This window comes from Anguilla anguilla, chromosome 17 (assembly GCF_013347855.1).
Source record: "Anguilla anguilla isolate fAngAng1 chromosome 17, fAngAng1.pri, whole genome shotgun sequence".
NCBI lineage: Eukaryota > Metazoa > Chordata > Actinopteri > Anguilliformes > Anguillidae > Anguilla > Anguilla anguilla.
This window is the reverse complement of record NC_049217.1, coordinates 23,507,318-23,522,132: the sequence shown is the minus strand read 5'-3', so window position 1 is coordinate 23,522,132 and position 14,815 is coordinate 23,507,318. Positions and strand designations below refer to the sequence as shown.

The following is a 14,815-nucleotide window of genomic DNA, read 5'->3' as shown; positions in this document are numbered from 1 at the left end:
AAATGATAACAGCATAAATGTGGTTACAATCCCAAACATCTTTCATTGCCTTTCAGTTGATCATTCGTCGAGGGATTGATGCCTCTGTCGCAACAGGGAAATTTATTCAGAATTTAACAATACATCCTATGCCACATACATATCATTACAAAGATGGAAATTGTAATAGTTCATAAATTTCCAAAAGTATCAACTTGTCCAGCATACAGCACTGACATACAGTGCCTGTGCTATCCTCGGTCCTTGAGCCAATGGGAGACTCTTTTCAGAGCTGTGATGGCTCCATTAACTCACGGGGCAGAGGGGGTGACTGTGGAACACCCTGGTCAATTTCAGCACCAGTATATCCTTCTGCAGGTCAGTACCAGTCATTTGTGTATTTCTGTGAATATCATCACATGCTCAAATCGGTCGCCACGGCAGCTCGCAACAGGTCACATGGTCCGCATGAGATCACGTGTTAGCTGTCTTCTGACAACTGTGTGTCAAGATGGATGCCTCGTCTACTGCGAACCAAATCTACCTACGGTTTCAAATAAAGTAACCTGAACCTGAACCCCCAAAAGCTTTCACCAGCGGCATGTTTGGTTTTTATATGACAACCTTGTGACCAGGGCTGCCATCGACCAAAGGAAGATGGCCGCTCTTACAAGGCAGTGCTGGTGAAATGCTTCCTGTGGAAACGCAACTTCCGAATGCCCATCCGAAAGGCCTGTCATGAACAAAGACACACTGCCCCGCACACACCGTTCCTCGCGTCATCGTGAGCTGCTCGTCCTGAACATGGTCATAAAATAAGTCACATTTCTTGCAAAATATTAACTGTGACAGACTGGCAGTGCCTATGTTTGACATCACAAGGGGTGAGGTTTTACATTCCGAGCGTTGATTTCAACACTTGCGGAGGGTGTCAGCCTGAAATCCAACAACTCGCCTGGGAGAAGTCACAGTCACGGTACATGGAGGACTCTGCTTTTATTCATTTGGCAGTCCAACGTGACTCACAAGACCATTTTGGCAAGCAAAACCAAGTGCAACTAATCTCAGAAACTATAAGCACCAGGACAAAGCAGACAGGAACACTACAGATATGCAGTGTGAAGCTGAGCATGCTCAGTAACTGCACAGATGAAAGAAGTGAGATGTCTAAAGCGGGGTATGTGCAATATTACCAGCTCATAATGTGGCTTGTTCTATGCAGATGTGGTTTTACATCCACAGGGAACATCGTAACTCTCCCTCTGTATACTCATGTTCCTGCTTATGTTACAGATATTGAGCAGATGTTCTTATCCCGAGCAACTTGGGTAACTTTTGCCATTTTAAATAGTATCCATTTGTACAGCTGGACATATACTGAAGCAGTTCAGAACCTTGCTCAAGAACCTGCAACCTTCAGGTTACAAACCTTTAGGTTCCTTGCCCACTCTACTACACTGCTGCTTCTGCGGATGCGCTCTCTACAAGCCCTGATGCGGTTCAAGTCAAAGATCACCTCCCACAAGCAAGAACACTGACTCCAGGCACCTCAAGAGCTTAGAATCATTGAGTTCAAAACAACATTGTCACAGGTGAGCCTTTCAGATAAGGCCGCTCCGCTATTTCCCCCCCGGACACAAAGGGTTAAACGCCGTAAATGATCCCGTTTCGAATCCCGTTAAAGCTCACACGGCCGTGACTAAAACAATGCAGCGACCCGCGACGTGAACGCCGTAAAGCGCGGCGTCTCAGCGACGCTGCCCGCGAACAGAGCCCCATAAATCTCCGCGTGTCCCCGAGGCGAACGGCGTCTCTCTGAAGCCCGGCCAGCTCCGCGCCCCGAACGCATTTTGGCGACCATGTGGGAACCCGCGGCTCTGGCGTGGCAGATGGCGAGGACGTGCGAGAAAGTGGACGGGGAGGATCGGGGCAGCGCTGCTCGCTCTCTCTCTCTCTCTCTGTCTATGTCTCTCTCTCACTCTCACTCTCTCTCTCTCTGTCTCTCTCTCTCTCTCTCTCTCTCTCCCTCCCTCTCTCTAGCTGTCGGGGATGCGATAAGTCCTGCTTAAACTTTGCCCGGGACAGAAAGTGTTGTGTCGACTGCCAGCAGCGTTCAGCTCTGATCCGGTCAGGCGAGCCCGGCAGTGTCCAGCAGTTCTGACTCGGTAAGGGGAACGTCTAGTCCAATCCCATCCAGCAAGCTTTCCCAAAACCACCCTCCCAGTCTGACGATCCCACCAGGGGGGTCACCATTCAAGCACCTGCCTGCCCTGAACTCCATATCCCCATGGGAATCCTGCAACTCCAAGCCCAATTCAATGACAAGGAGAAAAACCATTGTCTGGATTTGCTAAAACTACAAAACATGCTTTTTAATATTAACACACATAAGACAGAAACAGAGAGTTCCCCAAGGGGCCAGAGGTGCCGCTCTTGTGATGTGCCTCACACACCTTATTCAGACAGGTCACTCATATGTGGCTTTCAGAATAAGAATATATATGAGATTAAAAATATTAGTTGATTACGCTTAAATCCGGTTAGCAGGTTAGCACTAGCAGAGCCTGCAGCCCTCTTGCTCTCTGTCATGCCCTGGATGTTGGCAGTACTGAGGGAAAGTGTCAGACAGGTGTAAAGTCGGTTCTCGCAAATGCGCCCCCCCCCCCCCCCCTCCGCACCCCCCTTTTCCGCCCTCCCACAGATTTATCACCACAGTTGCCTGGTCAGGGAATTCCTCTCACCCTTTCCTGGGGACTAGAGCAGGTAAATCAAACATGACCCCCACAGTTTCTCCCAGCATGCACTGCAGCTGCCTGTCCTCAGGTTGCCTCGGTCACCACTTTCATCGAGAGGACCCCTGGACCCTGAGCTCGCCCCAGACGGGGATCTGAAGGTGCTCTGAAATAACCACAGTGGGGTGTGTGTTTGGGGGGGGGGTCTGAAGGGGAGGGGGTAGTGGCAGGGGTGGGAGGGCACACAGGCTGTCAGGGCAGATTTATGGGTCTCTCTGAGCACCCTGCTCACTTGCAGCGGAGTGGAGGGCGGAGCTTCATTAATAGTCTTCACTCAGCTACTAAACCAGCACAGGTGGCCTTCAACCCCACACCCCCTCCACCACCCCCCAAAACACCCCAAGTTCTCACGCAGAGTCACACGCACCCCACCCCCCCGGTCCAATCACCTGCCCTGCCCTGGCCTGGCCTCTGCCCAGAGTGGTGTCAGGGGTCAGGCAAATAAGCCTGGCTAAGTTCAGGGAAGAAGGAGGTTAGCCTTTAGAGAGGAGACAGGGAGATGATCTGAACCTGTCCCCTCCTGCTCTCTCCTCCTTCATGTCCGTGCAGCTGTTTCCGGAGACACCCCACCCGGCCCTTCCGGGCGCCAGCGCGCATCCTGAGCTTTCTACCTTTTTACGGTATCCGCAGGTAGCACAGCGGACACGGCCTAAAGGACATCTTTCACACGGTCGATCCTGTAAACATCTGACAAGCACACGGCGAAAAAAAATGCCCCGTTCAAACACGCCGCCGCGGAATGCGGCAGAGTCAGGACGGGGGTGGGGGGGGCGTGGGGGGGGACGTGATTTAGCAGTTTGCTCCCAACGTTTGCCCCCGAAATTTTTAACGCGGTGGCTCGAAATCCAGCTGAGAAGTTTCCCAAGGCTGGCTGCTGCTACATTCGCGCGGGGTGGGGCGGGGCGGGGCGACCCCCACGAGCCCGGGCCGGCAGCCAATCATCAGCTGAGCCCCAAAATCGCTTCTCTTATCATGCCTACAGGTGAACCCTTCCCTCTAGATCTGCACCACAGGTGCAAGCGTGACTGGGGAGCTGCAGCGAATCCCAAATCGGGAGGAGCCATCATGCCTGAGGCAAACTTTGTGGACCAATTTTGCTGTGGACAGAAACAACTCATTTGATTGGTTCATTGGTCAGTGACCGACAGCACAGTGATACCTGTCCATTTTAGGGGTTCATGGGAAAGCGTTTCAGTTATGTAAAGACTGCACTAAGACACCATGCAAAGACACAGATACGCGAGTGCCTGTGTGCTGCATAGACACAAAGAACTAAACTCGGCTTACCTCGAAACAGGGAAAGAGAAACTGTACTCAGTTAAACCCCGACTGTGACCTGTCCTGATGAGTGGAAAAAATCAGAGCATTTGACATTTTCTTCTGTTCTTGCTCACGTAACATGGACGTTCCATTATGTTTGGAAGGTCATTCCACAGCAGAAGCTCAGGAAGAAATTAATGAAAGCCGTTTGGACGTACCAAATGTTTCATTACATGCATTTTGCAGACGCTCTTATCCAGACTTACACAACTTCTTTTTTTTTTTTTTACATAGCATTTACATCCATGCATCCATTTATGCAGCTGGATAAATACTGAAGCAATGCAGGTTAAGTACCTTGCTCAAGAGTACAACAGCAGTGTCCTACCTGGGAATCGAGCCTATGAATCTAAATGAAGGCTGGAGGGCTTAGAATGCTCTGTTCGTACGAACCCAGCCCAATGTGTTCATGTTTAATAAAAATTTCTCGTGAAATTTAAACCCTTGAATAAGAAGGTGGTTGTTTTACCTATTATTCGTTCAGCATTGACTTGGAGAAAATACATTTTCTGGCAAAAGTAATATTGTTTGTTAGGGGGTTTTTCCCAGTCAGAAAAGTAGGGTCACACGAATGGAAACGTTCTGTTTGCATCATAGCCTACATGTTCTGGGGGTGTACTGCTTCAACCATATGTTGTGGCCATAACTTTTTTGGCATCATTATCTAGACAATTAGATGTGTAGGTGTGCTTTTAAGCACTTTCCCACTGAAAAGGAAATCCCATGGAGTTTTACCTGTGTCAGGTGAGTGGGAATATGTATTTGCATTTGCATTTGCCAAGACACAGCCGCAAGCAATGTGCAAGTGTGTCATTATTGGGCACAAAAACGCACGTATTACCACGTCAATTACAACTGAACTCAAAATTACAACTGAACGCAAATTTCAATACATATAATATCCGTTGATATTATATATACACATTGTGTCATTACTGACGTTCAATAACACGCCACCGGACTGTCAGAAAATTTGTGTTGATAGAACATTCGTTTAAACCGTACCCATCTTAAATAAGCAAACGCAGGATAAATAAACGTCCATTTGTGGGTGTACAGGAATTAAGGCGCCTATTTTTAAGTACTATAAGGGGCTAATTAAGCCTGACGGCAGATAGCATTACCAACCCTGTTTTTTGTGGGTTTACCAAATACAAACAAACAAGTTTACAAGGTCCAGAAACCTGTGTTGGCTATACGCCTTCGAGTGCGGCAGTAATGAGAGAGAGAGAGAGAGAGAGAGAGAGAGAGAGAGAGAGAGAGAGAGAGAGAGAGAGAGAGAGAGAGAGAGAGAGAGAGAGAGAGAGAGAGAGAGAGACATCTGTAAACTATTAGATGCAAGACTTCAGGTAGCCGAGGAGAGCACACATGCTGCCCACATTATCCCGAAAATCACATTTCCACAACATTACTAACCCAAATAAACAGTTTCATGAAACACATTAGAGAGAGACTGCAAAAACATAGAAGCTGTTCAGGTAATGTGAAGCTGGGGTCTTCGGATCGAAGGGGCCATCTATGGAACACGACTCCCTTCAGAAAGTACTCAGCAACATGAACCAGTCCGTGCATATTTTCTTATGCAAAACATTCTGTCACACAGATCATTGCATATTGATTATTGTTCGACATTTTCGGTTTATAAGCTCTTAGGATTTTTACGCGTAACCTGCACACTGCGGTGCCATTTGTTTGGATATGTCAGGTTAGAACAACAATACATTGGATATTTTAAGGATGTCGGGGGAAATACATATTTGAAACAACTTTTAGTTATTTGGAAGTTTACGTTTCGTTATACCAAATGCCCTGCGAAAGGTGACAACTAAATATAACACATTATTATATATTTTAGAAAACATAATAATAATAATAATAATAATAATTCGCTTGACATTCTTGAAAACTTTTTTTTTTTACAGAATGAAGCTAACGGGTTTGAGCAGTGGATATGATTTTATTAAATGTATTATTTGTATTCGGTTGTAGTATCAGATTTATTATATCCATATTAGTGACAGGGCAATCTGCGGTATCAAGGCGGCCATTGTCACCTTGCTAACAAGTCCTGGAGAGCGCCCAGCATAAGAACGGCGCAAAGCCTGCTGGCGACACGTTTCTTCCATTCTGCCCGTAATCAATTAGGCTATAACGTCTACAGTACACCTTCACTTTCGACCGCCACGAGCTGTTTTGATAATAAATCAGAAATAACTTACGCTGTCTAGAGATATTAGAAAAAAATATAAGGGACCATGTTTTTTCCCCTTCTTTATTTAAGGAACATGTTTTAACACAAATGCATTCCTGGCTCTAGCTACTCTTATTTTATCAGAAAATAAATATTTTATACTCAGTAATTGTTATTCCATTTCCCTTTGCATAATAATAATAATAATAATAATAATAATAATAATAATAATAATAATAGGTGGCCAATTTGAAATTCGTTATGGAAAGTTAAGACCAGTCCGACAGAGCTTTAAGTGTTATTTACATGTCGAAAACTCATACATAAACAGAAACAGTAGTTGCCAGAACATCACATTCCCAGACTTAATTTTGAGATTCCAAAAGAGCACGTTAATGGTGGCTTAAATACACTTATATGTCTAGAAATGTATCTTTGGGTCTGGAATTTCCTTCGCTGCAGAGTTTCGTTTCAGGTTCATCTTGAATACGTTCATTTTCAATATGTGACCCGTTGTTCAAAGCAGAATTGGAGCCCCGTCGTTGATCTCAGCATTGTAGAAGATTTTGTCTGAGGGCTCAAGCGTGCTTCATTATAGCAGCATAACAGATCCAAAGGGAGGAAACATCGCCCTGGTCAAGTAACATTCATCTTGTTTTGATTTGAGCAATTTCGCATTGATTGCCACACGCTTCTTTTGATTCATGAGCCAAGAGTCAGTGCTAGTTTGTGCCGCGTAGGGGTTCCTCGCATTAACAGTGCATCCAGGCGTCGTCCTGTATATATATGGGGTCGCATGTCGTTCACAAAACTGGCGTTAAAGGGGGGCAACCTTTATGAGAATTTACGGACTAAGTATTAAGTGCTTTGTTTGTTGCAGTTTCCCTCATTTTGATTTACATCATTATTAACCAGTTTCGAAATTATTAGACATATCTGCGAAATAAACCACAAGCACACCTTGCTTTATTCTATTTTTTTCTCCTGTTTAGAATCTGCCACAGTCTGGGTTCGTGGTATTAGAGACAGACACATTTGTATTAAATCCAATACCTGTCACGTTGATTTAGAGTTAATATAGCCTTATAGGTTTGATTCACGTTGAATGGGATTATCTTTAAACCTCAGCATATAACTTCTCTATAATTAAATATTGGTTTAATGATGCTAAGCAATAGCATGAATATATTTTTATCAGCAATTAAATCAGACAAACCACCTCGTCCCAAGTCACGTCACCAGTTATCCGGGGCCTCAAAACCTCTCTTTTACTGCGCGAATCGTCTTAGAGTTCCTGGACCGTTGTCGCCCCCTATCGGGTGAATGTAGAACTTGAATGAGACAACGCTCAGGCACTCGCAGTTTATCGAATGCTTGCGCCCCAAAGAAAACAGGTGTCCGTATCACTTCGCACTCTTAAACGCAAACACAATACAGATGGTACATGGTAGGCTACAAGCTACGCAACTCAAACGTTGTAAATCACAATGCCGCTCTGCGTACTGGACAGCGGCGACAATGAAAAGCGACATCGTACATTTGAGCTACAGAATTATTGCTAATTAGGTGCGGTCTACATGCGTACCTTGTGCCGCTCCAATAGAATATATGAACGTGTAGCCTTGTAGCCACAAGTTTTCGGGATCATTTTCTCATGACAGAACACCTATTTAAATGACTTCAATTGAGAACAAAATTTGTGATAACACAAAGGTAGCAGTGAGTCGTGTCAGAAAAAAAATGAATTAAAAATCGCTCAATCAGACCAGATCGTTTTTTACCCATTATTCTAAAAATCTTAAAATGCTTTCTCCGCACTACTCATACTGCCGCTTCTAATAATTTTATTTACATTAACAGTGGATCTGTGAAGACTGACTTGGACCTACATAGCGCGCAGCTGTTGAAATTAAACTGCAACAGACTTTTTCGTGATGTGCATTTGGCGAATGACCATAAATGATAAATGCCAACTGAGAACAAAATTAAAACATACGGACATCTAAATGTTGCTAAACAGGTTGCGATGGCTATGTAAAATGTACAGCTTCCATAAACTGTCGCCAATACAAATTGATATAGGCTAGTCTATTTCAGAAAACCAATAATATGAATGAGCATGCATGCACATAAAACTCGTATGACACTTCTAATAATTTTTACAAATCCAGCTAATATGCTTATCTGATATGCTGCCTACATTTTAAAGTAGTTCTCGGGCCCTTGTTAGCTGAGGCAAGGCGTGGAGCTGGATCAAGTTCTGTCTCCGCCCAACGAAGCTTTCGCCCAATCGCCTTCTCTCTATCCTTCTTCCTTCCCTACTTATAAAGTCAGGCGACAGGAGCGCTTAGTCTTCAAAACTCAGGCACCTTTTGGAAATACAACAGTAGCGGGGAATCGCTCTAACTTTCTGTGCGCCAGACTCAACAAATTGCTTCGACAGCAGCCAGATCCGCGCGCTGCCTGCAAATCTGCAACATATACTGCGGGTTTCTCTTTGCTCTCCTTAACTGGTGTTTTGAATTCATATCACTTGAAAGTGTCAGAGACCTTTTTAAAACTTTTTGATAGCTTTGCTTTTTGGAAAACAAAGTCTGCGATTATAGATTTACGTACAACTTATTTTAACTCATTTTTTCCTTATGCATTATCCTTGAAGAACGGGTGGAATTTCGTGAAGCCACGTCAAGCGATTTTTAAAGCATTTCTTTAATTCTCAACTTTGATTTATTTCACCTGAAATTGTTCATCTAAAGTTTTCGCATGAATCTACTCGACCCGTTTCTGAAAATGACAGACGAGCAAGATAAGTGTCTCTCTGACGCCCCGAGCCCGAGCATGTCAGAGGATTCTGCAGAGTCTCCTTGCCCGTCCGGGTCTGGGTCCGACACCGAGAACACAAGGCCGTCCGAAAACGGTCTGATGGGAACCGACGGTGCGCTCGGCGACTTCAAGAAGGACGAAGAGGACAAATTCCCCGTCTGCATACGGGATGCGGTCTCCCAAGTGTTGAAGGGCTACGACTGGACCCTGGTGCCCATGCCAGTCAGAGTGAACGGATCAAGCAAGAACAAGCCTCACGTCAAGAGACCCATGAATGCCTTCATGGTGTGGGCGCAAGCTGCCCGCAGGAAGTTGGCAGATCAGTATCCACATCTTCACAACGCGGAGCTCAGCAAAACTCTAGGGAAACTCTGGAGGTACGTCTCTGTCCCATCTTCTCCTCGCTGTCTGACAGCGCCTACAGTTGTGAATTTCGGGTGCACGACGAACGTGAAGTTACTTACAGCATTCTGTTCCGTGCATAAACCCGAACGCGCAATGGAGTAACTGCCAAAACGCGTTAGTGAAATGGTCTCATGAAGTGGCAAGAAATTAGCTGTCGATTGAGTTTCGTGAAACGTCTCCTACTTTGCCATACTGTGCATAGCTTTAAACCATAGTCTGACATCATTATTGTTATTTTTGGCTCAACTTAATTTGCCACAATATTGCAGCAGTGATTGGAATTCACGTTCAGAAAGCATACTACACGTGATTAGAATGTTAATGCACATTTTTCTAGAGCTTCTAAATTGCCCTCAAATTTACCACTTTCTGTATTCGTTTCAGATTGCTCAACGAAGGAGAAAAACGTCCCTTCGTGGAGGAGGCCGAGCGTCTGCGGGTTCAACACAAGAAAGACCACCCTGACTACAAGTACCAACCCCGGCGCAGAAAATCCGTGAAAAGCGGGCAGAGCGAACCGGAGGAAAACGAGCAGACCCACATCTCTCCGAACGCCATTTTCAAGGCTCTGCAACAGGCCGACTCTCCCGCCTCCAGTATGGGCGAGGTGCACTCACCCGGAGAACATTCAGGTAGGAAGACATTGCCGATACTCCGGTATTTTCAGTTGTTCAGGTACAAATGTGCGCAAAACAGTCTACGCGCGCATTGCGCATGTGATTAATATTAGACGCGTTCCATAAAAGCGTGTGCATGCATATATATTTATATAAAAAAACATGGACCTACTTAAGGGCTTTGAACCACGCCGCCGAGGTCCCGGTTAATCATTAAGGATTTTACTTGCCATAATGCAAATATACCACCTGTCTTTACTTTGCAAACTTATCTCTCCCTTATGAAAACCTCTCTCCCGTGAACACATTATATTATGGCACAATTCCCTGCTCGAGGAAAACTCATAAAACTTATCTTTGCCTTCTAATTTCAAAGAATATCTTTATTAGCTCTGCATTTGCGTCAGTTGCACCATGTCGGCACTCTGGTTAACTCTTTTCTCCTCTTCCTCTTTTGGGCTCTCTACAGGTCAGTCCCAGGGTCCACCCACCCCTCCCACTACCCCCAAAACCGAGGTGCCCTCAGGCAAAGTGGACCTGAAGCGCGAAGGGCGCCCCCTTCAGGAGGGCACGGGCCGGCCGCTCAACATCGACTTCCGAGACGTGGACATCGGCGAGCTGAGCAGCGACGTCATCTCCAACATCGAGGCCTTCGACGTCAACGAGTTCGACCAGTACCTGCCGCCCCACGGCCACCCGGGGGCCCCCGTCCCCGGCCAGGCCCACGCGCAGGGCGGGCAGGTGGGCTACGCGGGCGGCTACAGCAGCGGCGGCGCGGGGGTGACCCAGGCGGCGGGCGCAGGCGGGCACGGCTGGATGCCCAAGCAGCCGCAGCCCCAGCAGCAGACCCTGACGGCGCTGGGGGGGGACCAGGGCCCGGGGCAGCAGAGGCCCACGCACATCAAGACGGAGCAGTTGAGCCCGAGCCATTACAGCGAGCAGCAGAGCTCCCCGCAGCCAATCAGCTACGGCTCCTTCAGCCTGCAGCACTACAGCACCTCCTCCTACCCCAGCATCACGCGCGGCGGCGGCGGCGCCGGCCAGTACGACTACTCCGAACACCAGGGCGGCGCCAGCTCCTACTACGGCCACACGGGTAGCCAGGGGTCCAGCATCTACTCGACCTTCGCCTACATGGGCCCCGGCCAGAGGTCCATGTACAGCCCCATCACCGACACCACGGGGGTGTCCTCCGTCCCCCAAACCACCCACAGCCCTCAGCACTGGGAGCAGCAGCCCGTGTACACCCAGCTGTCCCGGCCCTGAAGGGGTACCTCCTCCCCCCAACTCGACTCAGACCCCCCCACCCCGACAGCATAGACTTTTTTTTTCCCCACAGACACTCAAACCCGGCGCATCACCAGTTCCACAAACCTCACCGCATTGTAAAAGAAAGAAAAAAATGTGACCGGCTGGACTTCAAAACGTAGTAAAAATATCTGAATGGCTCACAACAGTGCCTTTTCTGTGCTTCAGAATTGTGATTATATTTTTTTAGATATGATTAAGAGAAAAAAAATACTTTTGAACAGAAGAATCCTCTGTGAGGACGTATCAGTTATGAATATTTTAGTATGTACTGTGTATGTATGATTTATGACTTTTACCTTTTTTGTTCGTTATTTTGGGGGATTTTTACATATTTGTAGAAAAAAAGGCTCTTATTTTTTTCTAAATCAGCAGTTAGTGAAGTCCTCTATGGCCATATTTCTGTCTGATGTATTTTTGTACAGTAACAATGGTTAAAAAAAAAAAAATTCTCTCCTTTCAAATCTGCCTTCATGTGATGTAGAGATGCTTTCTGTACGTCTTTTATAAAAAAAAATGGTACGGAATTGAGAAATGGTAGAGTTTAATAGTTCTGAGTTTACCCTCTTTCTTTAATTTAAACTACGAAAGGGCCAGGTTATTCTTTAGTTTTCGTACGGCGGGCTAGGAGATCACCAGGAAGGGGTTTTTGGGGATGGAGGATGGGGGGGGGTAGCGATCGGGTTTTTTGTTCATTCTTTTACATTCCAGGACCTGACAACCAGCGTAGTGGAGTTCCGCTTTTGCTCGGTATGGAGACACAATACAGCCTTTGTGCCATCAGTGCCTACATAGTGTCAAGGTGACGTGTCGGAAACGACACGCGTGCCAACGCCGCCAGCATCGCCAGCACCAGAGGCCGCAGCTGAGATCTTACTTCCTGATTGATGCCATCTTTTCAGGGGCCACAGGAAGTCACCTTTGACCCTAGGGTCCTCTGCGAGCCTCGACAGCTTGGTCTTAATTCCCCTGCCCTCTTCCAGTTCTAACTCCTTTAATTTATTTGTTAGCATTAATTTTATTTGAAAGTAATTATTATTTACATTTTTATTCTTTAATTCAGCAGTATACAACTAATTAATTTTTTAAAAAGTTACCTTTTGAATATAAAGCGATATATTACACAAACAGTTTTTCATCAGAAAGGTACAGATTGTAACCATCTCCTTTATTTATCATTTGTACATTTTTGTGTCTTAAATGTCTATTTGTTCCTTTTGGTTGTCTAGTTGTGTACAGATTACTTTTAATTATGACAAAACTTGATCTAAAAAATTTAAAAGAAACAAAAAACTGGAAGTTTTTTTTCATTTTAACAAAGGTGGACGTTTATTTGAAGCTGTTGCTGCATTGTAAAGATATTTTTCTTTTTAAGATGACCAGTATCAGCATACTTTTATTTAAAAAATGTTTATTTCTTACTCTGCATATTTTAGTTCTTACATTGACATGTTTTAATGCAGCTGAAAAAATCCTTGTTTCTTAGGTGAAGATTTATTTGTCTTTAAAGAAGCTTTTGTATTATATTGTTTGCAATAAAAAGAAAATGGACTGAAAATGAACTTTGTGCATTCAGTTACTGCCATGGCTTTATTTCAGGAGGGTTCAAAAAGGCTGGGGAGTTAAAATATCTTCAAATTAAGATGTATTTTAAGAAAACACTATTTTTTTTGAAAATGAACATCCTTTATAAAATTAATAAAGCTATCTCACTCCACAAACAAGTAAATAAACTCAAAACAATGTGAACCTCTGCTTCCAAACAGTCAACCTTTTTAAAGAGGCCACATGTGGATTGATGCATTTGCCCACACTATAGAAGTGCTTCAGACAACTTTCCCTTCTGCGCTGGGGTTTTCGGTCTGACTAGGAGATTTCTGTGTGTGTGTGTGTGTGTGTGTGAGAGAGTGAGTAAAGAGATGTCAGATGAGCTGTTTGTTTGTGTGTGTGTGTGTGTGTGTGTGTGAAAGAGTAAAGGGATATTAGTGTTGTGTGTGGTGTGTGTGTGTGTGTGTGTGCGTGTGCGCGCACGTGTGTATGTGTGTGTGTGTGTGTGCGCGTGCATGCGTTTTGGCATACGTGTGCCAAATGGGGATTCATATGTCTTTCTGGAGTTTTCTATAACACGCTGCAGAGAACCATAAAAAATGTAGGTTTTCAGACATGAGGCCAGCTAATGGGAAAATTGTGACATTTAATGAGGGCAACCTCATTTTCTAATGAGCAAACAACAATAACAAAAAAAAAAAACCCTAAACTCTGCCATCTTGTATGAGCTCGAGAGAGGAAGCCCTGGGAAAAAGACCAGGGACACTGCCTGATTAGTTTGCATTTTCTTTGCCGCAGTAAGTTCTCACACTGGGTAGAGGCAAGTGCCAAATAATTAAGCAGCAATAAATCATATCAACCCTCAATTTATTATAGTCTATAGTAATTAATAAAATTAACAAGACTGCTACATCCAAGTTCTGTCAGATCAAAGTTCAGACAGAAGTATTAAAAAGCTCACGTATCCTAATGATTTGTATTATAACCATTGATTTAAAAAAAAAAATGAAAGTGTTACTCTTTTTGAAATAACTCTGTACCTTTCAGGAAGGCAGTGAACCTGAATTGCTCCAGCAAATACTATGTATCTTGCCGTATGAATGGACACTATTTCAAAATGTAATCTTTGTACATTGCCCTGGATATGGGCCACTGTAGGCAAATTGTAGAAATGGTATCTAATATACAGGAGCAACTGCAAATGCCACAGCTATCACCTTCTGTTAGCCTAACCTTAGCATTGAATGATAAAAACCCCATATAAGTCACATTCAATGCATGACCGTGCAGCACCTTGCAGCAGGTGGGATCCATACTGTTCACCTTCCTTTCAACCCTCCCCCCACCCCCCTTAATAAATATCTAATTTAGTAGCTAGTTTAAGCTGTAGATTAGCATGACCACAGAGTAAAATGCCATTGTTGAGATAGCAGGCTGTCTGCTGTGGTCACATGGTGGTCCTGCCAAAAATCCACAGCAAGGCAGCTGATAACATCATGTAGTGAATGCTATTACACCAACACACACATGTGCACCCACACGCACACAAACACACGCGCGCGCGCACACACACACAGGCACACACCACAAACACACCGCGCACACACACCATGCACACACAACACACACACACATGCACACACACGTGCACGCACACACACACACATGCACACACAGCGCAGATGTTTAAAAGGGGGAGAAAAAAACAACCCAGAAGATTTTATCTTTGCATTTTGGCACTCAGTTGACACTCTCAATCAGAGTGACTTACACAGCTTACATTCTTTATTTATAATCCTTTTACGCAGCTGGATATTTACGGAAGCAGTTCA

At 45.0% G+C, this 14,815-nt stretch overlaps 1 protein-coding gene across 1 annotated transcript; it reads left to right on the top strand.

The window, feature by feature from the left end:
* Window positions 1-8,625: 8,625 nt before the first annotated feature.
* On the top strand, window positions 8,626-12,963 carry LOC118217373 (transcription factor Sox-9-B-like). The gene is made up of 3 exons (XM_035399320.1): window positions 8,626-9,482; window positions 9,895-10,142; window positions 10,597-12,963. The coding sequence occupies exons 1-3, from the start codon at window positions 9,046-9,048 to the stop codon at window positions 11,391-11,393; spliced, it is 1,482 nt and encodes a 493-aa protein (XP_035255211.1). The 5' UTR covers window positions 8,626-9,045; the 3' UTR covers window positions 11,394-12,963.
* Window positions 12,964-14,815: the final 1,852 nt, after the last annotated feature.